At 43.2% G+C, this 27,933-nt stretch overlaps 1 protein-coding gene across 1 annotated transcript; it reads left to right on the top strand.

The window, feature by feature from the left end:
- LOC140508226 (uncharacterized) lies at positions 1 to 27,905 on the top strand. The gene is made up of 6 exons (XM_072616010.1): positions 1 to 1,179; positions 1,821 to 1,892; positions 2,333 to 2,406; positions 6,472 to 6,598; positions 7,057 to 7,152; positions 12,795 to 27,905. The coding sequence occupies exons 1-6, from the start codon at positions 1,074 to 1,076 to the stop codon at positions 15,023 to 15,025; spliced, it is 2,706 nt and encodes a 901-aa protein (XP_072472111.1). The 5' UTR covers positions 1 to 1,073; the 3' UTR covers positions 15,026 to 27,905.
- Positions 27,906 to 27,933: the final 28 nt, after the last annotated feature.

The following is a 27,933-nucleotide window of genomic DNA, read 5'->3' as shown; positions in this document are numbered from 1 at the left end:
GGTTGGTCTACGCTCGTACAAAGAGGCTGTAAAGAGCAGTCCTCCTATTGGGCACGATTAGTTACTGATCCAGTGACTTGGGGTGAAAGGAGGGAACATGGATTTAAAGAGTAATCATAGCTAGTGTTCATGTAGCACTCAAAGGTTTGCAAAGTGCTTTACAAATTTTATCTCACAACCACCCTGGAAGATAGGTGCTGATATTATCCTGTTTTAGAGATGGAGAAACCAAGACAAGACAGTAGAACTTGCCCAGAGGCACACAGCCAACAGGAGTCAGAGGCCAGATTTGAATGTGTTCTATCCACTGAGCCAGCTGACTGCTCTGGGACTGTCCTATCAGCCAACCTTTGTTGTACATCTCCAGGCCAGGAAGGAAGCCAGTGGGCGCCCACTCAGGAACTCCATCTTTATGCCTTTCTTGTGGGCCATGATCCAGAAAGCCAGATCGGGTCTCTCACGCCCCCTTCTTAGCCAGGGGTTGATTCCCAGATCACGTTTTCTCTCCTGTATCCTTGGCCTGGGGTGGGTGGGCAGGCGGGCATCTGTGAGAACAGTCCCTGTGCTCTGGGGTCTCCCACTATGGCTGAGATGCTGGGCTTCTTCAGAGAGAGGTGACTGGGGGTGACCATTCTCTGACAGTAGCTTCTGGCCTTGCTTTCTTGTTCATCATGCAGGTAGGGCAGGTGGTCTCCTCTCTTTCCCATTTTACAGATATGGAAACAGAGTCTCAAAGCAGCCAAGTCTCACAGCCAGGTAGAGGCTGGCCGGAGTCTAGCTGGGTCTCCTGACTTCTGGGCCTCCCCCGCTGCCCCCCTGGGCTCTGTGAACCTCGGTTGTCCCCATTCATTCGTCTGCTGTTAGTCATAGCACAGCTAGTCCCTCTTGCTGGCCTCCCAGAGGAGTCCCCACAGTGGGCACCAGGCCATGCCCCCTCTCCATGGTCCAGGGCCTTCTGTTATTGCTGTAATGTTGGTCAAACATTCTCAGTCAGTCAGTCAACAAGTACTTATTAAGTGCTTACTAGGTGCTGGGTACCATGATAACCACAGGGGCTACAAAGAAAGGCAAAAATGTGGTGCGAAGAGCCGGGGCTGAACCAAATAAATGCTGGAGAAATCGGAGGTAGCCCCAGAGAGAAGCTGCTGGCACCAAGGCGGGAAAGGTGGCTTTTTCCAGGTGGGATTTTAGCTGGAACGTGAATGAAGCCAGGGGGCCAAGATGAGAGAGAGTGTTCTAGGCATGGGCACAGCCAGGGAAAGTGCCTAGGGTCAGGAGATGGAGAGTCTTGTGTTAGAGGAGGCCCAGGAGGCTGATGTCACTGGACTGAAGATTACATATTTGAGAGTCAAGTGGAAGGAGACCAGAAAAGGAGGAGGGGGCTAGGCTGCAAATGGTTTTGATTGCTAAAGAGCATTTTCTATTTGGGCTTGGAGACAATAGGGGGCCTCTGGAGTTTGTTGAGTAGAGGGTGACGTCATGTTCATGGCTGTATGGAGGATGGATTGGAGTGGGGAGAGACTGGAGGCAGGGAGACGCCCCCTCCCCTGCAGCTATTGCCATAGACCAGGCCTGAGGTGGTGAGGGCATACACCAGGGTCGATGTGGTGTCAGAGGAGAGGAGGAGGCATACTTGGAGATGTTGTGCCATACTGGATATGGGAGTGGTGGAGTGGTGAAAGAGAGGAATCCAGGAGGAGGCCTAGGCTGTGAGACTGAGAGGCTGGGAGGGTGGGAGTACCCTCTGCAGCCATAAGGGAGGGGGATGGGGAGGACTTAGGGGAAAAGATAACGTTTGTTTTGTATATGTTGAGTTTCAGATGTCTACTGGACGTCCAGTTCAAGATGTGTGAAGAGCAGTTGGAGTTGGGAGATTGGAGGTCAGCAGAGAGGTCAGGCTAGATAGATCACCCAGTGAAGTGCTATAGAGGGAGAAGATGGTCAGGACTGAGCCCTGAGAGACCTCCAGGATAGAGGGCGTAGTCTGAGGGAGAGCATTGAGAGATGAGGATCAGGTCACTTTGGGATGTTGCTGAGGTTGGAGCTTGGACTGCAGAGAGTGGGAGGGGAGGCAGTGCAGGCCATTCATACCTGCCGGCTGGACACCCCACACCCCTGCTCAGGGGATCCTCAAGGTCAGCCCCTGGAGTGGGCTGCTGCCCTGGGAGCCAGGCTTGGGGCCTCTGCTCTGAGACTCTGAGAAGACTCCAGGCTGTTCAGGGCTTTGATTTCAGCTCTTCCTCAGGGAGTGGGGGGGGACCTTCTGTCCTGGTGAGTTTGGGTCTTGTGGGGCAGGTTTCATCACCCTCATGGCTTCTTTTTCCTCCTCCAGCTCCACCTTCTCCCCCACCAAGAACCCCTAAGGAGGCAGCAATGACGTCGGGGCTCCTTTCAGCTGTACCTCAGGTGAGTCAAGATTTCTTCTCTTCCTCCCAACATGTCACTCAGTTTCTCCAGATATAGATTGATTTGTTGACTTGAACCTCACTGCTTTGCCCACCCTGGTTCCATCCAGGGATCTGAGTTTCACTCCTCCCCAGAACACTCTGGATTTTTCTCTTGGTGCTAAATTGTTGATAAGTCGTCCAGGCCAAAACCCTTGTGTCATCTCAGGGCTCAGGGATTTCAGAGGCCTTCAAGAGTGGGCCCTGGTTAGACTCATTCCCCAGTGCCTAGGCCTTGAGGCAGCCAAGCTCTCTGCTGACCATTTAGATGGTGTAAAGGGTCTACGCAGAGCAGGACAGGCCCAGAGGCTGGGCCAAGGATAATGCCATGAAACTGAGGGAGAAATGGAAAATCTTGAATGTCACTGGGGAAGGTGGCTTGACTAGACTGCAGTTCAGTGAGAAAGATATGGGTGCTTTGGTGGACCCCAGAAAACTTACCTTGTGCCAGAAAAGACCGCTGATAAGAGGAACTGGGGCTGAACACAAGAGGAATTGTGTCCTACACCAGGGATATGCCCTATTGAGACCAGGGCTGGAGCATCATTGTAGCATTGGGGCACCACATTTTAGGCAAGAAGCTAGAGAAGGGCAAATCAAGGGCCTTGAGACCATGCCAGACGAATGAGAGTAGATAAAGGGTGTAGGACAGCCGGGGGCGCCAGACTGCATGGAGCCCAGGATGTGGCCTGACCTCTTCCTGAGTTCAAATCCAGCCTCATATATTTACTAGCTGCGTGACCCTGCTTGCCTCAGTTTCCTCATCTGTAAAATGAAGAAGGAAATGGCAGCCACTTCAGTAACTTTGCCAAGAAAACCCCAAATGACATCACCAAGAGTCAGACACAACTGCACGAGAACAAAGGAGAGTAGAGGGGGTGACTGTTTTCGAGATTTGAAGGCCCGTTACCTGGATGAGGCATTAGAATGTTCTTGTTGGCCTTTGAAAGCAGAACCAGGAGCGTAGGGTGAGAACTGCAGAAAGCACCACTGAGTTTAGAGGGCCTGATGAGAGATGTCATGGAGGGGGTGAGGGAGGATTTCTTAGTTGACTGAGTGGGGGATGGGGAGCCTGGGGGACTGAGGTCAGCAGTGACAGGGAGGGTTTGGGGGAAGATCATGTGATCACTTGGAGGTGTCCAAAGGGCATCACCAGGCATAGAGATGGGAATGGAACGCATGGGAGGTCACCAAGAGAAAGACTGGAGGAGGAGAAGAGAAGAGGGCCAAGGACAGGAGGCCCTTGGGTGCAGGTGACGATGCATAGAGGCTGCCGAGAAGGAGCGGTCAGACAGGGAGGAGGGCCAAGAGATCACTGGTGACTCGAGCGGGGATCACTCTGCCCATCCTTTGATTACTTATGTATTGGTGACTGACACCTTGGTCCTTCTTCCTGTCCCATCCATTCACGGATTTCATCTCTCCCTCAGGCATTTTGACCTTGTTTGTCAGCTTTCTGTGTATTTTTCTTTTCTGACTCTGGTGTGTGGGGCTTATTAAAAGATGCTAAAGTGAGGCCCCTCATACAGAGTAGTGATGTGACTGAGCCAGTCCTCACTTTGCTGAAAAATGAATTTCCAATACATATCGTCTTCCCAGAAAGGATCCAGATGAGAGCTGGTGTGCTGGGATGGGTAGACAGCTGGCCTCCAGTAAGGAAGGGAGAGAGAGGGGGTGTGTGTGTGTGTGTGTGTGTGTGTCTGTGTCTGTGTGTGTGTGTGTCTGTGTGTGTGATGCGCACCTCTGGCCCCAGGCAGCTCTCTAAGACAGGAAGTATAAAGCAACTTCTCAAGGCCTTTGGTAAGGGAGGATTCCCCACCCCCTGCTCACCTTCCACTCAATCCCAAAATGATCCAGACATCAGGAGTCACTGTGTCCAGCCTACAAAAGTGCTCTGTAGTGTGCGCAGACCAAGCCTGAGCCTCGGAGACGTTGGAGACTTCTGTGGCTGTGTGCTTGTTTTCCTGCATGCGGGCTGCATCTTGGCAGAATTTTACCCAGCTTCAGGGGATAAAGCAGGAATCATGTCTTTGTGCATGCAAACAGGGAATGAATAATCAATGTTCAATTCAGAAAGGCTGAGTTGTAATCTTGAAATGGAGAGGCGAGAATGGAGCTGGGGAGCTTTGCATTTTCAGACTAATCCCCTCAATATTTTTTTCCATTGTTTGCCTTGAGATTTTTTTTGCCTTTTGTTCCTCCACATGAATTTTGTTAATACTCTAATTCTATCAAGTAAGCCCTTAGTGGTTCGATGGTAAATCTGTAATTTAATGGATGGTTTCATCGTTTTGATTACGTTGGTATCCAGCCAGAAAGAATTCATTTTTCTCCAACTATTCAAGTCTTCCTTTTTTTCTGTAAAGAGTATCTTTCATGTAAGTCCTCTGTATCTTAGTAGGTGGAATCCCAGATACTTACTGTATTTTGTGATTATTTTAGGTGAATGTTCTTTTTCCATCTCTTCTGCTGGGTTTTTTTTAATAGGATACAGGGAATGCTGATGCTTTTGTGCATTTTTTAACCTGTGACTTAGCTGAAGTTATTAATCATTTTAATGAATTTTTAGCTGGACCTCCACAATTCTCTAAGAAGTTTCCTGACATTCTTTCCATCTCTGATTGGCTTTTGTGATTTGCTTCCCCATTTTGGTGATTGGTGATTTGTAAGGATGCATGACTCCAGGACGCAATGAATTCCTTCCCCAGCCTCTGCTGCTCCCCTAAGACCAGCAACGTTGGTTGGTTGGTCCCCTAAGACTAGCAATGTAGTGATTACTCAGAGGACAGAGGATGTCTTTCATGACTGCTGCAATGCTTCGTACCCGGAAGCAGAATGAGGCATCAGCAAAATTCCTCCATGGATCCTGACCCCAGAAGGGAGAGCCTTTAGTTATCCAATCCTGTTCCCTTCAGGCCTCAGACAACTTGGTCAGAACCCTCCACCACCTTCCAGAAATCAGCAAAGATGCTCTTACTGGCCCCATTCATCAGGGATCTTCATCATACCAGTCATTGAGTTGGCATCTTGGTCCACTGGGAGGACTTGCCATGATTTGTGAACTTTGTACGCCCCCCCTCCTCCCAGTCACTTACCTCTGTATCTGGTGCATCGTAGGGGCTTACTGAATGCTTGTTGATTGAGTATTGTATGGCACCCTTAGCCAATGCCTTGCTAGATTGTAAACCCTGTGAGGTTCTCTGTGTCCCCCGCACCCAACATCGTGTTCTGTCTGCACACAGTAATTGTTGGATAAATAAGTCTGACAATAACTGGGGGTAATAACTGAGTCTCCACCGCCTGAAATGAGCTCTGGTTTGGGAGAAAAAGACCTGAATGCCTAGGGGTGGGGAGGATGTGTCGTATTGTTACTCTCCGGATCTGGACTCTCTGACGTTGGCTCCCCCAAAGCAGCAGGGTCAGTAATGGAGAACTGGATTACTAATAAGAGATCAATAGTTGGAGTTTGCATGCCTGGATCATATTAATAGATGTGTGTGGATTCTCTTTGTGTGCCGTTGTACTTTGGAGTCTATACCTTCCTTGGGGCTCCGTTTGGGAGACAATTTGTAGGGTGAATGTGAGTGACAGAAAAGCCGTCAATGTGAGACTGAAGCATGGACTGAAGAGGTAGGCAGTGGTACTGGGTGTGAAATAGCCCAGACTCTCGATGCAGTGAGAACTCCTCATGTGTGTTTAGCCCTTTCTCAGTCACGTCCAACTCTTTGTGACCCCATTTGGGGTTTTCTTGGCAGAGATACTGGAGGAGTTCGCCATTTCCTTCTCCAGCTCATTTTGCAGATGAGGAAATGGAGGCAAACAGGGTAAAGGGACTGGCCCAGGGTCACACAGCTATTGAGTGACTGAGGCTAGATTTGAACTCAGGAAGGTGAGTCTTTCTGACTCTATCCACTGTGCCAGCTAGCTGCCCCTTCTTCAGAACCCCTTATGAACTCTAACTCCGTTTTCTCCATGGTCCATGTATGGTATTATCACAGGCTGAACAGGGGTGTGTTGGGTGTTTCAGGCAACACTGACATTCCAGGATGTGGCTGTGAACTTCTCCCGGGAGGAGTGGAGACGCCTGAGCCCCACTCAGAGGGCCCTGTACCGGGACGTGATGCTGGAGAACTATGAGAACCTGGTCTTCTTGGGTAAGAACAGCTGCCCCCATGGAATGAACTCTCCATTGGGGTGGCTTTGAATTCCTTCTTGGCAAAACCTAAGGGGGATGGGAGCACCTTAAATGCTTCTCTGAACTTTGGGCTTTTGTGGTCAGGAATATTGAAGAAGAGCCCTTTAGGGTTCTGTTCCCTGCTTCCTTTTAAAGGCTCTCGCTGGTGTAAATGGACAGGCCAGGTTCAGTGTGCTGCCCAGCTGACAGGTTCTCAACTCCCAGCAGCCCCAGGTCAAAGAGCCTTCAGTAAAGCCCCAGGGCTCCTTTGGGGAATGGGGCAGATGTCTTCCTGAACTTAATCCCTCTGAGGACCTTTCTACCACCCTCTGGGCCTGCTTCATGGGCTGCCTTTCCCCCAAAGATGAGGCTTTTAAGATTGGTTCTGAGATGGTTTTGTCAGTCCCCAGCACTTTCCTATTTCTCTGCCCTGAGCAGGACTTCCAGTTTCTAAACCAGAGGTGATCTGCCGCCTCGAGAGGGGAGAAACCCCCTGGCTGCCTCGGCGAGGAGCCTCCAGGGCCACTTGTCCAGGTGAGTGAGGAGGAAGTGGGCCCAGGGGAGTCACCCAGTGGGAGCAGCACTGACAGTGCCATGAGGCTTCTGTTTGGGGAGCATTCTGCTTTTAGAAGTGCTGGCTAATAGGAGGTTTACCATTTGTTCATTTAGGGCAACTAATTTTCATCAGAAACTGTTCTAACACTTTTTTACAAGCTGCGCTTTCCTGTTTATTTTGAAAGTCTTGCCCTTTGTGATGGGAAACTTTCCTGATTGTCTGTTCAGAGCTGTTCATCTTTGTTCCCCATTGATGCTTACTTGTGTAATAGGGGAGAATTTCCACTTTTACAATTGCCATAAGTATGTCTTTTAATTGCGTACAATTGTCTTTAAAATGAAAACTATTTCAGATCGTTGATTTGTAATTAATGAGATCTCTCAAGTGAGATGGGTCTGAATGCAAGTTTTTTTTGGTCACACTGAAATCTGTGTTTCCCTAGCAAGGTCTTGTAGTTGGTATACTCTTCAAAAATCATCCTGTTCAAGTCATCTGTGGCCATAATCCCCTGGACAGTGTCCCCAGCAGGTGAAAGGCAAACCACCTGTCTGAGGGCTCCATATTCTGCTGGTTAATAGCAGTGCTTGAGTGATCCAAAATCTACCTCTGGGACTTGATCCATCTTCCCTGCTTCTGTGTTCTGGGGCTACCCAGAGCAAGTCTGACCCTTCCTCGACGTCGCAGCCCTTCAGCTATCTGGATTTTGATCGAACGTCCTCCCCCAAAATTGGTACCTTTTAGAACACCTGATCTTTGTATGGTAAAATCAGGGAGTCTTTTGCTTCCCTGGTCACCTCCCCCTGACTGCTTTCCAGTACATCAGTGTCCTCTCTACAATGTAGTGTTTGGATATGGCCAGCTAGGCCAGAATACAGTGAGACACCCCTTGCCAGTGGCCTCCCAGGGGGGCCTGAGGTCATGTCACTTTTTTGGCCCATTCTGAGCATGTTATGGACTCACCAAGCATGAAATCCCCTGAGGTCTTGCGGCCTTTTTCATTTGGACCGCTAAAGGATAGGGTTTATCGTTTTCTTTATCAAGCTGGGCCATTTGAACATTTCAGGATTTCTTTGGCTCTTGACTGGGCCATCTGTCAATTCAAGGATCTCCTAGTGTTATATCACGTGCAGAACACTTGATGAGGTTTGATTGTCATTGTCATCCCCGTTATTTGGTCGGCTTAGATTTAGCCAGCCTATTAAATTTGGGGACTTCAGTTCTCACTCTTTCATTGTCCTGTTCTGTTTTTCTTGTTGTTTACCCAGGACTAGATTTTGGTGATTGTTGCTTGTTTGGGCCAAATTTGAGAACTAGCCTTGCCAGCGTCACTTAATCCTTTGTGTTTCTTTATAATTCTCGGTATTGATGTCTGTTCTTTGTGTACGTTTAAGTCCTCACTTTGCATAATTCTGTGATGTAGCACACACACACCATGGGAAGGGGGGATGGAGGGAGAGAGAAGGAAGAAGGGAAGGAGAAGAGAAATGCAGACTGTGTTGTGGCTGTAGCTCATGCCGTGGAATAATACTAGGTAAAGCTATCTTGCTGGGGCTATTCAGCATCTCAGTTTTTGTTTTTTAATCTCTTGAACATTCTTAAATTTTTTCCAGTTGTTACTACCCTGAAAACCATGATTTTGTCTTAGATTTCCAGTAGTTTCCCTAGTGAATCATGTTCGAGCTCATGTTTCCATTTCTCCTGAGGTTTATTTCCTCTCGTTTTTGCCATTTTTCTGTCATCCAGAAAGATAGTTCAGATTTTTGTCATCATTTCCATCTTTATCTTGCCCTAAGATTTTGTAGTCGCATGGTTCCTTCTGTAAGAGGCAGCATGATTAGCCCTAAAAGCCTTGGACTCAGGAAGGCCAGGGTCCCAATTCTGCCTCTGCTACCTTCTGGTGGTGCAGTCCTCGTGACTCATTGAATTTCTGTGTGCACACCCAGGTGGCCACTTCCTAAGACAATGAGGAGCGTCAGTAGAAGACTTCCTCCTGAGGTGTTCCCCCCTCTAATGACGTCACAGACCTGGTGTAAAGAGAATACTCTTTCAGTGGGTTTATTTATCATTTTATTGTGGGTTTTTAAAAATTCTTTTCAGTTAGAAAGTGTATTTCCCCCCCCCCCCCCCCCACTTTCCGCAATCTGTAAATGAAAAAATTGGGAAAAATTAAACCCTTGTGATAGTCATCAATAATCAATAATCAAGCAGAACAGGTTTTTTACCTTGTCTGTGTCTCCTTCTGCTCTTTGAGCCTGGCCTCTTGGCCTGGAAGTGGCAGCCATGTGGCTTCTTCCATCCTTCCTTATTGCAGTTGGCATTGCCGTGATCAAAATTCTGAAACCTTGCACAGCTGTTTGTCTTTACAGTGCTGTTACTGGATAAAGTGTTCTCCTCATTCGGCTCCCTTCCCTTGGTTTCCTTTTGTGCTAGTTTTCTTGGGTTTCTCTGAAACTATCTCTTTCCTTCACCATTTCTTATGGAATACATAATAGTATTTCATTTATTTACGTTCAATAACTTTTTTCAGCTCCTGTTTCTTGGCATCATCTTAGATTCCAGTTCTTTGCCAGCATAAAGAGAACTGCTGTAAATTTTGTACATTTGGGTCTTTTTCCTCTTTCATCTCTTTGGGGCACAGTAGTGCTATCAGTGGATGCAAGGGTTTTCCCAATTTAATGACTTTTGGGATGTACTTCCAAATTGATTTTCATAATGGCTGAACCAGTCCTCACAATTCCACCAGCAGTGCAGTTTTGTTGTGTTTTGGGAAAATTATAACTTTGTTTCTGGTGTTACTATTGGTATATTTTCCTTCTGGCATTTTTGCCTCAGTTTCTTTGATTCTTACATTTTAAAAACTGAGTCAGACTTTGCTTTCCTCATTGTAAAAAATAAACCAGATTTTTGAAGGTAATATTGCTCTTTTTTTAACATTCTTTTTTTATAAAATTTTGAGTTCCAAATTTTCTCCCTTCTTCTTTCCTTCCCCATTCCCTAAGAGAGTAAGCAATTTGGTCTAGGTTATATGTGTACAATCATGTAAAACCTATTTCCTTATTACTCATATTGTAAAAGAAGAAACAAGTTTGCAAAAAAAAGAGAGTTTGCAGAAGGAAAAAACCATGAAGAAAATAAAATGAAGGTAGTCTGCTTGGATCAGCATTCAGACTCCATCAGTTCTTTCTCTGAATGTCGATAGCATTTTCCCCATGAGTCTTGGAATTGTCTCAGATCATGGTACTGAGGAGAAGATCTAAGTCAGGCATAGTTGATAATTGCGCAATGTTCTCCTGGTTCTGCTCAGTTCACTTTGCTTCAGTTCATATAAGTCTTTCCAGGTTTTTCCGAAATCCACCTGCTCATCATTTCTTGTAGCACAGTAGTATTCCATCATATTCATATTCCACATCTTGTTCATCCATTCTCCAACGGATGGGCATCCCCTTAATTTCTAATTCTTTGCCACCACAAAAAAGCTGCTCCGGATATTTTTGTACATGGAGGTCCTTCTCCCGTTTTTATGATCACTTTGGGATACAGACTCCATAGCAGTATTGCTGGATAATTGGCCTTTAGGCATACTTCCAAATTGCTCTCCAGAATGGTTAGATCAGTTCAGAACTCTAACAACAGTGCATTAGTGTCCCAGTTTTCCCACATCCTCCACCATTTACAGTTATTCCTTCCACATTGTGGGGATTAGGGGCGTGGACCCCGTGAGTCGGAAAATCCATGTAAAATTTTTTGGCCCTCCTTTTGTACCAGAGAAGAAGTCTGAGTTATTATGGTATTAAAAGATAAAATATGTTGATATTATATAATACTCTACATATATTTTATGCATTTCTGAGTTTCTGAACTTTTTCTGTGTTGTCTGCTGGCATTTGCATGTTGTCTGTGGCTTCCACAAAACTCTCCCAAAATTCCTGTTTAATTTCTTATGCCAGCCTGAGATATATTGAAATTGTGATGGAGAAAGTCACAATGCGGAAGGGATAACTGTATTATTTTCCTTTTCTGTCATATTAACCAGTCTGATAGCTGTGAGGTGGTACTTCAGAGTTGTTTTAATTCGCATTTATGTGATTCGTTGTTAGATTAAATAATTGATAATGATTTAGAGAATTTTTATATGTCTAAAGATAGCTTTGATATCTTCATCTGAAAACTACCTGTTCATATCTTTTGACCATTTATCAATTAGGAAATGACTTATATTCTTATAAGTTTGACTGAGTTCTCTTACATATTTGAGAAATTAGGCTGTTACAAGAGATAATTGTTGAAGAATTGTTTCCCAGCTTTCTGCTTTCCTTCTAATCTTGTTTGCATTGGTTTTGTTTGTACAAAATTCTCTTAGTTTAATATAATCAAGGTAATTTTGCTCTTTTAAGGTGTTTATTAAGGAAATAGGTTTATTCACTCCTCCCATCTTCCCAAAAGTATCTGATTTTAGATAAATGAAAAACTCCTCTGAGTCCATGACCAGCATTATTTCCATTCTCCCTTAGTGCCTTTTCTTTCTGCAGTGTGAGACTTAAGACTGCTCACCACAATGACATTTATCTGTTCATAGTGGCTCTGTAAGTTATCCAGCCTGGTAAAGTTCACCTATCATCCAGACCATACTTCACCATTTGGTCCGGAGATAATGTGGTAGACTTGTGAAATGCCTTGCTTAACTCTAAATACTCAACATCTGTAGCACCCCTTCCCCAGCCATTTGACTCATCTTTATCAGGAAAGACAATGAAGTTAGTTGTATGTGATTTGTCCTTTTTGTACTGATAACAGATCTTAGGGATCAACTCTTTTTTAATGTACTCACAATCTCTCCCATGTTGGTTCTGAATTTTGTCATGCATAAGACTACCAGTCTGTTGACTTCCTGAATATTTAGGCATTTTTCCAAAGATTAGCAACATTGGCTCTCAGAGGATGTCTGAAATTGCCTTGAGTGCCCCGGAATAGAAGTGGCTTAGCTGTAGCTTCTTTATTAAAGCACTCTTGTGGTTGAAGTTGAGTCCCAGTCTGATTTGGGATTAGAAAATGTCAGTTAATCTTTATTGGCTAAGTACAATAAAATTGCTTGGGGAGTTTATTAGACAGAGTGTTTCTTCGTCAAGAGCTCTGCTTTGTAGCTCTTTGCATTAAGCTTTCAGAGTGTAAAAAGAAGTGACTCGCAGCTAATTCAATAATAAGTGATGGATTTAATTAATTTTATGAGAGGCAAAATCTTAACGAGATTCAGCAGTTATTCAGATACAAGTTTGTAATGCACAGTTTTGTGACTTTTCAGCATTATCAGTTTCTAAAATAAGGGAAACCCATTGGGTCAAACTCTATTGTGTATAGTTAGTGCATGCGTGGTTGGCTGTTGGGCCTTCAGCAGGCCTTCCGAGAGCTCAGTTTCTAAAAGCTTTGGTGTCTTTAAGTACAAGAAGATCCCAGAGTCTTTGCATGGGCAAAGGAGGCAAAGGAGGGCATCTTCATCCTTAATTTCTCCCCTTAGCAGTTGTTTACAGATCACTTTATTTTTTCCTTAATCTTGTGGAGACCTTACTTTTGTTTTGCACAGCCCAAAGAACAGGAGTGATGGACAATTTCTGGTTTCTTTCAGGTTCCCATAGTCAGGAAACTAGCTGTGACATCAACAACTTGACTTCAAAACAGGACATTGTTACAGGAGCTCCTTCTAAGGAAAGACTGGCAAAGAGTTGGTATTCCAAGGTGGGAGAAACTTGGGAGTGTGATGTCAGGTTAGGGAAACAGAAGTGCAGCCAGGAGAGACAGTCCAAACAAGGAACAGGCACTAATGGAAAGCCGTTTATCCAGGTGAGTGCGCCTGAAGGTAATGCATTCGGAAGAAGTTTGAATCTGGGGTCCATTGTTGTTACTCAGCAGAGCACTCCTACAGAAAAAAGTCTCCAAATTCATACAGTTGCAAAGAGCATGAAACAGTTTTCAGAACTCTTTAAATGTAATAGAATCCCCCTTGGGAAAATGCTTTGTAAGTATAATAAATGTGGAAAGTCTTTTAGTTATCACTCTGATCTCCTTCAATTTCATAGACAGTATAATGGAGAAAAGCTGTATGAACGTAATGAACATGGGAAAGCCTTCAGCAAAAGACCATACCGTACTCAACGTAAGAAAATTCGTAATAGAGAGAAACGTTATATATGTAACGAATGTGGAAAAGCCTTTAGTCAGTGGGGAAGCCTTATTGATCATCTGAGAATTCATACTGGAGAGAAACCTTTTCAGTGTAATGAATGTAAGAAAACCTTCAGCCAGAGGGGAACCCTTATCAGGCATCATAGAATTCATACTGGAGAGAAGCCCTTTGAGTGTAATGAATGTGGGAAAGCCTTTGGCAACAATTCCTGTCTTACATTGCATCAGAGAATTCATACTGGAGAGAAGCCTTATATATGCAATGAATGTGGAAAAGCCTTTAGTGGGCGGCAAAACATGATTCATCATCAGAGAATTCATACAGGAAAGAAACCTTATCAGTGTAAAGAATGTGGAAAAGCCTTTCGACACAGGGCATCCTTTGTTTGTCATCAGAGAATGCATACTGGAGAAAAACCTTTTCACTGTAATGAATGTGGGAAAGCATTTAGACGGAAGGAAAACCTTACTGCACATAGGAGAATTCATACTGGAGAGAAACCCTTTGAATGTAATGAATGTGGGAAAACTTTCAGCAACAATTCTTGCCTTACTTTACATCAAAGAATTCATACTGGAGAGAAACCCTATAAATGTAATGATTGTGGGAAAGACTTTAGGCACAGGGCATCCTTTACTTATCATCAAAGAGTTCATTCTGGAAATAAACCATATAACTGTAAAGAATGTGGCAAAGCTTTCAGTCAGAGAGCTAATCTTATCGAACATATGAGAATTCATACTGGAGAGAAACCTTTTGAATGTTATCAGTGTGGGAAAGCCTTCATCAATAATGCACGCCTTACAGTACATCAGAGATTTCATACTGGAGTGAAACCTCATGCATGTAATGAATGTGGTAAAGCTTTTATGCATAAGGCAAGCCTCACTGCACATCAGAGAATTCATACTGGAGAGAAACCCTATAAATGCAGTGAATGTGGGAGAGCCTTCAACCAGAGTGCACATCTTATGAGGCATCAGAGAATTCATACTGGAGAGAAACCCCGTAAGCCTAATGAAGGTAAGAAGACAGCCAGCCAGTTGGGAATCCTAACTGCAAATACTAGAGAGAATCTTTATCATTGTGATGAATGTGGAAAAGGTTTTAGGCAGAAATCATACCTTTCTCTCCATCAGAGAATTCACACTGGAGAAAAACCTTATCATTGTAATGAATGTGGAAAAGCCTTCATTGGGAGGGGGCAGCTCAATACACATAAAAGAATTCACACTGGAGAGAAACCCTTTGAGTGCAATGACTGTGGAAAAGCCTTCAGCCGAAAGGAACACCTTACTGCCCATGAGAGAACTCACACTGGAGAGAAACCTTATCAGTGTAAAGAATGTGGAAAAACGTTTAGCCAAAACTCACACCTTACAGTACATCAGAAAACTCACACTGGAGAGAAACCGTTTTTGTGTAATGATTGTGGAAAAGGATTCAGCTACAGGACCTCACTTATTTCACATCAGAGAATTCATACTGGAGAGAAGCCTTTTGAGTGTAGTGTATGTGGAAAAAACTTTAGTCATAGGCCATCGCTTATTAAACATCAAATAATTCATACTGGAGAGAAACCTTTTGAATGTCTTAAATGTGGGAAAAGCTTTACCCACAGATCATCATTTATTAAACATCAAAGAATTCATAATGGAGAGAAAGCCTACTAGTGAAATGAATGAACAAAAACCTTTAACCAGAGAGGAAAACTTAGGGGGGATTAATGCTGAATAAGCCTTTGATTATTGATTGTCCTGGTTCTTGATTAACTTGTTTTCAGGAACCTCATAGTTTGAGGCAGCCTGATGTGAGTACTGGATTTGAAGTCAAGAAGACTTCAGTTCAGATCCTCTCTCTTGACACTTTCTAGCCATGTGACTCTGAGCAAATTAAAATCTCTTTAGGTCCAGTTTCCAAATCTTGTAAAATGGAGATGATCTCACCTACCTCACTAGATTGTTGTGAGGATAAATGAGATAATGTACTTAAAGCACTTCACAATCCTTAGAGCTCTATATAACTGTGAACTGTTGTTTTTATTCCTGGTGCGAAATTACAGGAAAGCCAAGACTATAGGAAAGCATTTTTCCTGAGGTGATATCCTACTGTACTTCAGAGAATTTATACTGGTGGAAAAAGTTCCATAACTTTACTGATTGAGGTAAAGTCTTTTTTTTAATTAAAGTTTTATTTTTTTAATTAACAGAAATCTGTTTTCTTTCCCTCTCATCTTCCTGCTTCTTCGGGGGGGAAAAGAAAAAAAAAATTCCTTGAAACAGATATGCAAAATCAAAACCCTCATTGATTGGGTTCAAAAATCAATGTCTCATTCTGCACCCTGAATCCATTCCCTCTCTGATACAAGGTGGACAGTATGCTTCATCAGTCTACTGGAATCATGGGGGCAGCTAGGTGGTGCAGTGGATAGAGCACCAGTTCAGGAGTCAGGAGGACCTGAGTTCAAATCTCACCTCAGACACTTGACATTCACTAGCTGTGTGACTTTGGGCAAGTCACCTAAGCCCAGTTGCCTCATCCTGGGTCATCTCCAGTCATCCTGATGAATATCTGGTCACTGGATTCAGATGGCTCTGGAGAAGAAGTGAGGCTGGTGACCTCACAGCCCTCCCTCACTCAAAACAAAGTCAAGTGCAAGTCATGTCATCACTTCTGTGATGGCATAGTCTTCTTCAGCAACAAAGGATGAACACACTGGAATCATGGGTAGTCCTTGGATTGTTCCTAGTTCTTACTGCTTTCAAAGTTGTCTTTGCAGTGTTGTTATTGTATAAATTTGCTCATTTCATTTTTCATCAGTTTATGAAAGTCTTCCAAATTATCCTTTGATAGCGTTGAAATATAAATTATGACTGCTCGTTCTGCTCTGCATCAGTTCCCATAAGCCTTTCTTTGTCTCTGAAGTCATCTGTTTCCTTATTTCTTACAGCATCATAGAATTCCACCATATCCATTTGCCACAGTTTGTTCAGCTGTTCTCCAATTGATGGGCATCCCTTTAGTTTCCAGAGGTTTTTTGCCACCACAGAAAGCTGCTACAAATATTTTTTCCTTTTTCTTTGGTCTCTTGGGCATAGGCCAGTGGTATAGCTGAGTCAACTATATCATGACTGTTTCAGGGTGTAATTCTGAAATGCTTTCGAGAAATGTTGGACTCATTCACTCTTCTGCCAAGAGAGAATCAATATACCTGTTTGCCCGCAGCACCTTCCAACATTTGTCATTTTCCTTTTTTGTCATCGTTGTCAATCTGATAGGTGTCAGATAAAACTTCAGAATTGCTTTAATTTTTATTTCTTTAATCACCAGTGATCTGCATTATTTTTTCATATGGCTATAGTTCTCCTGAGAACTGCCTGTTCATAATGTCCTTAGGTCATTTATCAGGTGAGGAATGGTTCTTACTCTTATGAATTTGAATCAGCTCATCATGTGGCTTAGAAATGAGATCTTTATTAACAGTAACTTGCTACTTGTTTTTCTCTCTCAGTTGTTTTCCTGTTCACTTTAGCTTTGTTGAATTTGTGCAAAAAATTTTTTTGTGATCCATTTTATCTTCTGTGATCCTCTCTATCCCATGCTTAGCCATGAACTTTACTTCTTTCCATAGATCTAATTGGTTAATTTTTAACAAATTTATTTATTTATGGTGTGACCTTTTATATCTAAGTCATGTATCAATGTGAAGCTTATCTTGGTGTAAAATATGATTGGTCCAGATCTTATTGTCTTCCATACGGCTGTCCAATTTTTCCAGCAGTTTTATCAAATAATTCTTATCTCATTAGGTTTTTGTTTTTATCAAACACTAGGCTACCAAAAAATTGAACTCTGGTTTTTTTATAAGCATTTCTTAAGCATAGTGATAGAGTGCTGGAACTAAAGTCAGGAAGACTTGAATTCATATTTGGCCTCATTCACTAGCTGTGGGACCCTGGGCAAGTCATTCAACCTCTGTTTGCCTTGGTTTCTTCAACTGTAAAATGGGGATAATAGCATCTATCTTGCACTATTGTTGGGAAGAGCAAATAAAATGATATTTGAAAAAAGAGCTTAGCACAGTGATTGGTACATAGGAGATATGTAAATGCCATTTCCTTTCTTAAATTCTATCAAAGAACAATAAATTCCAGTATTTTGCAGGCTTAGTTAGAAAATGGATCCTACCAAAGATCTTCTCTGACACACAGATACTGTCTTGAAGCATAAACTAGTGAGAATTTTTTTTAAAAGACCAAAATGTATTCTAAAATATTAGCAGAGAGGCCAAAATAGCATCACAAAGATTATACAATACTTGACCAAGTTGGACTTCACCATATTAATAATGAAAGCACCAAAAATCATAAGATTATATCAGGAGAAGCTGAAAAGGTTTTTAACAAAATACAACACCCATTTTGGTTTAAAGAAATCAAAATGAAACAAAAAACAACTGAATAACACTAGAAAACAGGAGTTCTTAACTTATCCTAAAAAGATAAATAGTATCTGCCCAAAATCCAGAGCTACCCTTATATGTAACAGAATAAACAAGAATCCCTTCCAATGAAATTGGGTGAAACAAGGATATCCATTGTCACCCCTTCTATTTGATATCACCATCGACATGGTGGCTGTGCCAGTAAGAGAAATGGAGGGAATGTGATCACATGGTAGCTTACCAACTGGCCTTGAAGCCTGGATAATCTGAGTTTGTGTCATGAGCAACATTCATCTACAATCAGTCAGTCCCCCTGGTGACTCTGCACTTCTGCAAGTGACGGAGGAGTTGTCTGTCTGCATTGATGGGGGCAGTTTCTACACTGGGAGGTTTCCCAACAGTAATGAAACTTTCTTTTCTCTGTTTTATTGATTCCACTTTTTCATACCACATGTTCTCTTCCTCTGAATCTCTAGGTATCTGGATATATGGTTTATAACCTCTCTAGCCAACCCCTTTACCTGGCACTCATATCCATTATCATGTGCTTAGGCATCAGTAAAATCAGGGTAGGTCCCAGCCCTCCATGTTTATTCTAGGTTATTTCCTAAGATTGATTGAAAAAACTTGATCACATTCTTCTACTTAGGTCATAGCTGTTTTGAGCAAGAAGGAACCTTTAAGATTAGGGTTAGTTAGTTCAAAACCCATCCCTCATTTCACTTTTAGCAGCAGTTACTCTCTAAATTAGGGCTGGTTTTATGGCAAGCTGATCAGGAGAAAGGAAACTATGCATAGAACAGTGCTTCTTAAACTGTGGAGTCATGACCCACAATTTAAGAAGTGTTGAAGGGGTCATGAGTGGGAAAAGTTTAGGAAGCCTGGGCATAGAGCATATGTATCCTAATGAGGTTTATTAAAGAATATTCTTTTTAGCTTTCACTGGAGAATGCTGGAGATTGGAGTGGGGTTGGGTTGTGACTTCTCTGGTCTTTGTCTAAAGTTGGGTCTCCCCCCCTTATAGGGGCCTAGGGTCTCCATTCATCTCATGAGTGGTGGCAGCTCAACTGTGGAGGTTACACCACCCCCAGTGAATTCAGTCCAGCTCAGATGATTATCAGTGATGTGCCCGGGTTCTAGGGCAGAGATTGTATAAAGCGGATGGTAAAATCAGTTTTTGGAAATGGCAGTCTCATTGCTCTAGAGGTAACAAGCGAAGTAGTGATAAGTAACAAAGAGGTACAAAGGAAAGTGATTCCGGTAGGAAGCCAGTTCCCTAATGGAGTTTTCTTTATCAGTAACGACACTGGTGAGGGAGATAGTCTTGAGGCGTATATTCTCCACTGAAAAGCTACTACCAGAAATTATAGGTTCTAATTAACGTGCTTCCTGTTTTATGAACATCAGTTCATAAAAACGCTAAATATATCCTGGTGTACAAAATGAGTGTTGTACAAGCAAACTCCAGACCTGCTTTGGAAGACTTTGGGACGTTGCAGTTTAGCTGTCCCTCATGTTCAGAATGGATGCTCCCAGGGCCAGCTTGTTTTCTTTTTCCTCAAGGCTGATGGTGAATTCCTTCTAGGCAGCTAGGTGGTCCAGGGAGGTGCCTCCTCCCCTCCCCCAAGCCTCCCACACACATCCAAGGATATGTGGTCTAATAAGCTGAACTGAAGTTTGAGCCTGTCTGGAATGTTTTGACCAAGATGCTGCTTTTAACCATCCATAAAAGTCCAGCTCACAGTTGGAAGCAACCTCAGAGCTCTTGTGATTTAATATATACATTCTCTACTACAGGACCAATCAGTCTTGGTTTGGATGCTCTCAGTGAGAAAGAACCCATCATTCTTTAAGGCATTTCCTCACTTAGGAAGGCTTTTCTTTCCAATAATGCTAAATCCAGCTCTTTTCAGTACCCTTCACCTAGTGGGACCTGATTCTCCCATCTGAGGCTAAGCAGAGCAAGACTAATCCCTCTTCCACTTTAACATCCCTTCAAGTAATGCAGCTGGAAGTCATGTTGGTGGTTTGGGCTGCCAAGCCACCATGTTGATGCATTGAGTTTACAGCTCCCTGAAATCTCCAGATGGTCTATAGCAATGCTTTTCCCATTTTGGTGATCTTGAATACAAGCATAAAAACTTTACACTTATCCTCATTACATTTCATATTACTAGGTTTAGCCGACCAAAATCTTAGATCCTGTCATCAAACACACTTAACAGCTTGGCTTTCCCAGTTTTCATGCATCTGCACATGTGAAAAAATATAGCATTGATGTTTATATTCAAGATTGGGAACTGTTCTGGTGCAGACATCTCCATATTTTCCAAAAGAATGGTAGAAGAGACTTATCAGATGGTTGGCTTTTCCCCACAAATGTAGTGTGATTTTTGTCAAATACTTTGCTGAAACCTAGCTAACTGAAACCTCCTCTCCAGTAACTGTGAAAAAAGGAAAGGAAGAGGATCTGCTCCAAATTGTGCTTGGTAGAGTCGTACAGGTTCTTGGTCACTGTTTGAGAGAACAGAGGCTATTTAGTTCATCCCAAACCTGAAACGAGAGCCCTCACTCCCAACACAGGATGAGCAGTCATCCAGCCTTCGCATGAGCTCTCCATGGAGGGAGCTGCCCAGTGTCTGCATATCTCCTTCGGGTCAACTCCTGGTGTGTGGATATTGTGTTTTACACAAAGCCTGTGTTGGCCATTTTTCAGTGTTCACTCATTGTTCTTGATTATCCCATTGGAGACTAAACAACAGTGATCCCTCTTAATTTTCTAGGCAGATGAACCATCCTGTTCATACTTCATTTTAGAATTTTGCCACAAAATGAAATCACATCCAGCATTTCTCAAGGTTCTGTCCACTACCACATGAGAGACCAGTCGGGTGAAAGAGAATGGTTTCTCCCTCTGACCCTGTCTGCGGGGATTGGCAGTTTCTAAGCTGCAGGAAATACTTCTGGCATTTCTCTTGAGCTGCCTTCCTATGGCACCATACAAACCATTGCTTTTCTGCCATTTGTCAAAACTGTCTAGGAGACCCCAAGCTCTCTCAGCACTGTCACCTGCCTAGCGGAGATCCCTTTCCTCAGTTAACTCCCCCAAAGTTTCTTCTCTAAGTAGATGAATGACTCACCCCTCACTGATATGATTCTGTCTCCTGTTTTCTCCATGCCCCTGCTCTATCGTTCACCAACTTCTCTTTGCCTCTTGCTGCTATTTATCCTAGAGCTACTCCCTCCTTGAGCATCCTCTCCAGTGCTGGCCCCTGTGGTTGTGTCTTACAGCTTCAAGGACAAGTAGAAGATGTGCCACTTCCATGCTTTTGCTCTGCCAATATCTCTCTACAGCTGCCCTTAAAGGGGTTATATTTCTCTTTCCCAGTCATTATGTTGCCATTTGTGGACCTCCACATCACCCAGAGTTCAAGCAAACTGGCCCTCTCCTGGCTCCTGGGCATTCATGCCAGTTACTTCTCATGTCACAAGCACACTCCTTCCACAGTTGCTATCGAAATCTTTCTCACATCTGCCCCAACTACACCTCCACAACTGAAAATCACCTCACTCTCCATTTTTCTCATGACACTTGGCATGCTTCCTTTGCATTGGAATTCTACCTGCTATTGCTGGGTGTATCTCATGATGCCTTTTGGATTGAAAGCTTCTGGAAAGCAGGGACTATAGTTTTCAGTCTGTTTCCTATTGTCTTGGATGTACAGACAGTTAACTTGTTGTATTGACTGGTTGTGAGAACAACTTCTCTACTTTTTGCCCTTTGCATCAGTCTAAGGCCACTCATGACAGCTCACCCCCAAGGTAGGGTCACAGATCGCAAGCTGTTTTTTTCATTGGAATGATTTAGGATGGGAACTCACACTTTTTTCCTCTCTCATCCCTCCAACATTCTCCTCCAACATCTTTTCCTTCAATTGTAATGAAGATCCCTCCTTGTCAAGGCCAGCTTATATATATATATATATCCTTGATCTCATATTTTCCAGAAATATATATATATATATGTATATATCCTTGATTTCATATTTTCAGAAATTTCTCCAATGTCATCCCACCTGTTTTTCTTTCCACTCTCCCTGTCTACCACTTTCTCCCCTCCTGCCTTCAAAGAAGGCCAAGAGATTCCCTCACTAGGCCCTACCAATGTAGCTGTTTTCTATATCTCTTCCTCTTCTTAGATAAGCTCCTTTAAAAAATAACCTACATCCAGTGGCTCCACTTCTCTCTTTTAAACCCTCTACAAACTGGTTTCTGACCTCATGATTCGGCCAAAAACTTTTGTCTCCAGAGTTACCAAAGGATCTCATCAGCTGCCAAATCGAATGGCCTTTTCCTCATTCTTCATCCTTTGTGACCCCGTGGCAGCTGCACTCAGCTCTCCTGAGTACTCTCTTTTCTGAGTTGTCATAAATTCTCTGTCCATTCATGTTTTCTCAATCTTCTTTCTGCATTGTCTCCCGCCTAAGCAAAGATGTTTCCTTATTAACTCCCCTAGACTTTCTTCTATTAAACAAATCAGTTATTCTCACCCCTATTGTATATGCTTCTCTGCTTTCTTAGTGCCCCTGCTCTAATGTTCACTAACTTCCCTTCATCTCTTATGACTGATTCATGTCATGCCATTAACTGTGTATATACCCTAAGGTTTTTCCTGAGCACTGTCCTCTACTCTCACTGGGTCATCTCTTCAGCTCCTGTGGGTTCCATTATCATCTTTAGGTAAGTGATTCCCACGTTCATATGTCTAGCCCTAATCTTTCCCAAGTTTCAGTTTTGTGTCACCTTTTGAGACATCTCAAATTCAGCCTGTTCAGAACACAACCAGTGATCTTATGCCCCCAACTCATCCCCTTTGTGAACTTCCTTCTTATTGACGATTGTACCACTATCCTTTCAGTCACCCCAGCTCACAGCCACCCTCAATTTTTCACTCCCACCCCACTGATCTGTTCAGCTGCACCACAGTGTCCTGTTTTTCCCTAACATCTCCCACATATTCTCTCCACTCACAGATACCACCCTAGCTTTGACCCTCACCACTTATCACCCAAACTATTGCAATTGGTCTTCTGGCCTTAAGAGCCTGTCTCCACTCTAGTATATCCTCATTCCTTCCAACGTGTGAGTGTGCATACACACACAACAAATTTCACTGGATCCGTTTACTGTTATCTCCAAGATGAGTTGTTCAATCTGCAGGCATTTAAAGGGCTTACCATGTGCCAGGTACTGAGTTATTTTCTGAGTATACAAAGAAAGGCCATTGCACTGACAGTGCCCTCAGAGAGCTCAAGTATAAACTGTCTTTCTGGCAATGCACTGTTCCTTTCATGAGACACTCCACTTTCTGTCTCTACACCATTGTATCAGATGTCCTGCCATCCCTGTAACATAGGATTCCTGACTTTCTTCAGGAACCACATTCTAGAAGAGGTCTTTCCTGGCTGCCCTTTCCCACTCTGCCAATTCTGATAATATAGTATAGTGCCTGGCACATATTAGATGCTTAAGGAATGCTAGTTGATTGATTAAAGGGACTCAAAGACAATCTAGCCCATTTCTGCCCAATCTTGTCTGAGCTTTCTCATTGTTCAGTCATGTCCTACTCTGTGACACCATGGACGAGAGCATGTTAATACTGTCTGTGGGGTTTTCTTGACAAAGATACTGGAGTGGTTTGCCCTTTCCTTCTCCAGAGGATTAAGGCAGAGTTAAGTGACTTACCAAGATCACACAGATAGTGTCTGAGGCTGGATTTGAACTCAGGCCTTCCCAACTCCAAGCCCAGCTCTCTATCCATTGAGCCATCTCTCTGCCTTATCTGAGCAAGCCTACAGGGCCCCAAATTTTGCTTCTTTTTTCTTGACCTCCTATGATCACTGTAATTCATCATACAGTAGCTGCTGGTGATAGGCTACCTCCTGTCTCTCTTATTTTTGCCCTTTGCCCAGAGGCAAAGTCAAAACCAGAAATAAGGACTATAGCACAATAAAGCAGTAGTTTGTATGATGGAATGTATGTACCGGCCAAGCTGAACACATCTCAATTGTGTAGGATCTCAGCCTTCAAAGAATCCTCAAGTTCTGGCAGGGATGGGGCCTGGCTGTTGTCCCAGACTGGGCATCAACACTGCAGCTGCTGGAGCTTCTTTGGTCTCAAAGGCAGGGCTAGAAAAAGTACAGACTGGTCAGATTCTCTTGATCTGAACGTGTCTGGCTTAGGAGGAACACTTCCGTTCTATGGATAGAACATCTTTTCATACCCTGAGATGCCCTCACTGCCACTGAGGTCTTTTTTTTCTTTCTACTTTGTGTCACATTCTTTCATGTTTTAGAACTGAGAGCCTTCTCCCTAGGGAGATACCCAGAGCCATCTGGATACCAGCGACAAGATGAAACAAGGTGGAAAAAGCTAAGCGTAACTTCAAAGTCATCCTTCATTGTTACATCTCCTTCAACCTCATATCCAACCAATTCCCAAATAGTGTTGATTTTGCCTCCAAAGTATCTCTCAGATTCATCACCATGTTACTCAAGACCTTCCTCATCAGAGGCAAAGAACTGTACTTCTGATTCCAGTCTTTCCCTTCTCCAGTCTGTCTTCCACACAGATGCCAAAGACATCTTTTTAAGGCACAGATCTGGCTGTTGCCCTGCCTACAAACTTCCCCTGGATCCCCATGACCTACAGGATAAAAGATAAAGCCCTTATCTGGGCATTTAAGAACTTCCAGGTTTCAGCTCCTTCCTTCTCCTCCAGCCTCATTACTATATTCCTCCCCACACCACACTCCAGCCAGACTGGACCACTCGGTACTTTCTGAAAGTAACATCTCCTGCTTCTGTGCATTTGACCATGCTGTCACTCATGGCTGTAATGCTCTACCTCCTCACCTCTTTTCTTTCAGAATCCTTGTCTTCCTTCAAGACTCAGCTCAGATGCTATCTCCTCCATGAAGACTTCTCTGATTCTCTCCATTTGTTGGTTCTGTCTCCTCCCTTAATTTTCCTTGTGTTCTATTGTGTGTACATGTCCTGTGCCTTTAGTACAGTGAAGCTCCTGTGGGAGGGAATTATTTCATTCTTGTCTTTGTATTCCAAGTAAGAAATGATGAAAGGGACAGCTTCAGAGAAACCTGGTAAGATATGAACTGATGCAGAGTGAACCAAGCAGAAGCAGAATAGTATCAATAAAAAACAACTTTGAAAGACCTGGGAACTCTGATCAACGTATGACCAATCACAGCCCCAGAGGACCAATGATGAAACATGCCACCCACCTCCTTGTACAGCGGTGATACAGAGTGAGATGCATTTTTAGATGTGGTCAATATGGGGATTTGTTTGACTTGACTATGTGTGTATGTTACAAGGGTTTTGTTCTCTTCCAAAAAAATTTTTGTGGAGTAGGCATAGCAATAGAACTGCCCCCAAAAGAAGAGGGAATAACGTTTTATTTCCCAGTCCCGTCTCTCTCTAGTGATCTTGCTAAATACGGATGTGGATTATTGACGGTTTCCTGAATCTGAATCAGTTCTTGAGCCCCACCATTGGGGACCCTTCTTCCCTTTTTCCTCGATTTGATGAACCTTAGTCATGTGACCTTGGTCTAATGGAATTGTTCCTCACAGTGTTTGACTGTATGCAGTTGTTTTACTCAATAAAAGCAACAGATACAGGGAGGAGAGAATTGGGAACAAAACACTTTAGGAAATGAATGTTAAAAATTTCTTTAAATATAATTGAGAAATACTTAGCAAAATGAAAATATATTTAGACAATAAAAAGTACATAATAAAATAACTACCATATTGTTTTTCCCAAAAGGGAACCCAATTTTGGGTTTCTAAAGCTGCAGCCCCTGACATTATGATAAGTTCTTTCATCACTTCCAAGGAACTCTACAGGACTCCAACCCTGTGTTACCACTCAGCCTGGGAAGGAAACAACGTTGGAGGTGCTTAACAGGCAGCCCCCTTCCCATTGGACCTTCACTGTCCCAGTAACCACCCTTAGGAGCATGAGGCTGGGCCAGTGTTGGCTGCCCCTACATCCTAGCCACATTCCTTGATGTTTCTGTCTTTGGAAGACCTGTGTGGTCTTCTCCCCCAGAGGCTCTCCTTGCCTGCAAGCCTCTCTTTCTCTTTCTAGAACTGGAATCTGGGTTCCTGAAATCTCCAGGAACTTGACTCTGTAGAGGAATTCATTGCCATCTCTGTGCAGGAGGTACAATATAGATCCAGTTAATTTCCACGTCCCTTCAAAACCTCCAGAAGGAGCTTCTTACTTGGTCATATAATAATAATGTTAATAAATGCCATGTGCCAGTTACTACGCTAAGCACTTTAAAATTATTATCTCATGATCCTCACAACAATCCCGGGACATCTATGCTATTATTATCGCCCCCATTTTACATTTGGGGAAACCAAGGCTAACAGAGGTCAGATGATTTACCCAGAATCACACGTATTAAGTGTCTGAGGCTTAATTTGAACTCAGGTCTTTCTCACTCCCACTCCAGCACTCTATCCATTGCACCATCGAGCTGCATGCACTCTTTGCTCTCAGTTTAATACCTCATTACCTTGAGAAAATCTTCTGGAGGGTCAGAATAGCAAATGACCTGTTTCGCATTGTCCTTCCCTCTCCCACCTCTGAATTTATGCTGGCTATCCCTCATTACTAGAATACCCTCCTCACCCCCCACTCCCACATCTTACTCGTTGAAATCAAGGACCAACATAAGTACTACCTCCTTAAAAAAGCTTGCCCGTCCAGACTTTGTAAGGATTCTTCATTTTGAATGAGACATGTATAATAGGGGGAGAGTTTGTTGCTACTGGCACTCTCCAGGATTTATAACTGAGGTTTCACTTCACACTGTATACACTGGCAAAGATGACAATGGGAAATCATTTCAGAGGGACCATGAGGTGATGGGCACCCTGACACACCATTAGTGAATCTGTGAAGTTGTCCTCTTTTGGATTTCAATATGGAATTATGCCCCCGGCACCACGCAAAAAACCCCAAAAAACTGATGAAATTATTCATGCCCTATGACCCAGCAATACCACTTTTGGTCACTTATCCCAAGGAAGTAAGAGACTTAAGCAAAGGTCCAATGTAGACCAGAATGTTCAGCACTACACCCTTTGGGGTATACATAGCAATTGATTGAGAAATGCCTCCCAAAAGGTGAATTGAATGGCATATTGTTATGCAGAAGACAATGAACAATATGAAGAATTCCAAGAAACATGGGAAAGTTTCACTGAATTGATTCGGAGAGAAATAAGCAGAATGAAGAAATCCTATGCACGAATATGAGTATAAATGAGAAGAACATTAAGGGAAGTGGACTCTGAATAACGGAAAAACCAATGAAGATTTTGGTAAAAAAGAAATGGAGAAGCTACAGGAAAGCAGGCCCATTATTATACTCTTGGGGGAATTCTGATTTCGTCCAGTCGTTCTAGAAAGAAATTTGAAATAGTGCTCCCCACCGTTATTCAATTGTGCACATCCTGTTACCCAGATAGGCTACCATGAAACCTTTATTTCAAAGAGATTAGAAAAAGCAGGAAAGGGCCCATAGGTACAAAATAGAGCAGCTCTTTTCCTAGCAGCCCAAAATTGGAAGTTAATTGGACGTCCTTTGGGAGAACAGCTGGACTATTGCCATATATGAATGTAATGGAATACTATGCACCCTAAGCCATGCAGCCTGGACGGTTTCAGAGCAGACTGAAAGGACCTTTCTTTACCAATGCCTCCTGACATGAACAGAATGGAAAGAATATGCAATGACAACACCATTGTCCGGAAAACAAACTGAGAAAGACTTTGGAACTCTGACCATGAACTGAGGAGATAAAACATGCCATTTGTCTCCTAGGACAGAGGTGGAAAACTTGACATTCAGGGACACACGTTTTAGGCATGGCCAACGTGGAAAGGTGTTTTGCTGAATTATGCACATTTATGATGAGGGTTTGGTTTGGTTTTTGGTTGAGTGTGGTGAGGGCAGGAAGAGGGACAGATTATAAATGCATGTAAAATAAATAAATTTTTTTTTAAAAAAAAGGTCTTGTTCAATAGATAATTTTCTCCC

Source organism: Notamacropus eugenii, chromosome 5 (assembly GCF_028372415.1).
Source record: "Notamacropus eugenii isolate mMacEug1 chromosome 5, mMacEug1.pri_v2, whole genome shotgun sequence".
NCBI classification, from domain to species: Eukaryota; Metazoa; Chordata; class Mammalia; order Diprotodontia; family Macropodidae; genus Notamacropus; species Notamacropus eugenii.
The sequence above is the reverse complement of the archived record's forward strand: the minus strand, read 5'-3'. Positions and strand labels throughout refer to the sequence as shown.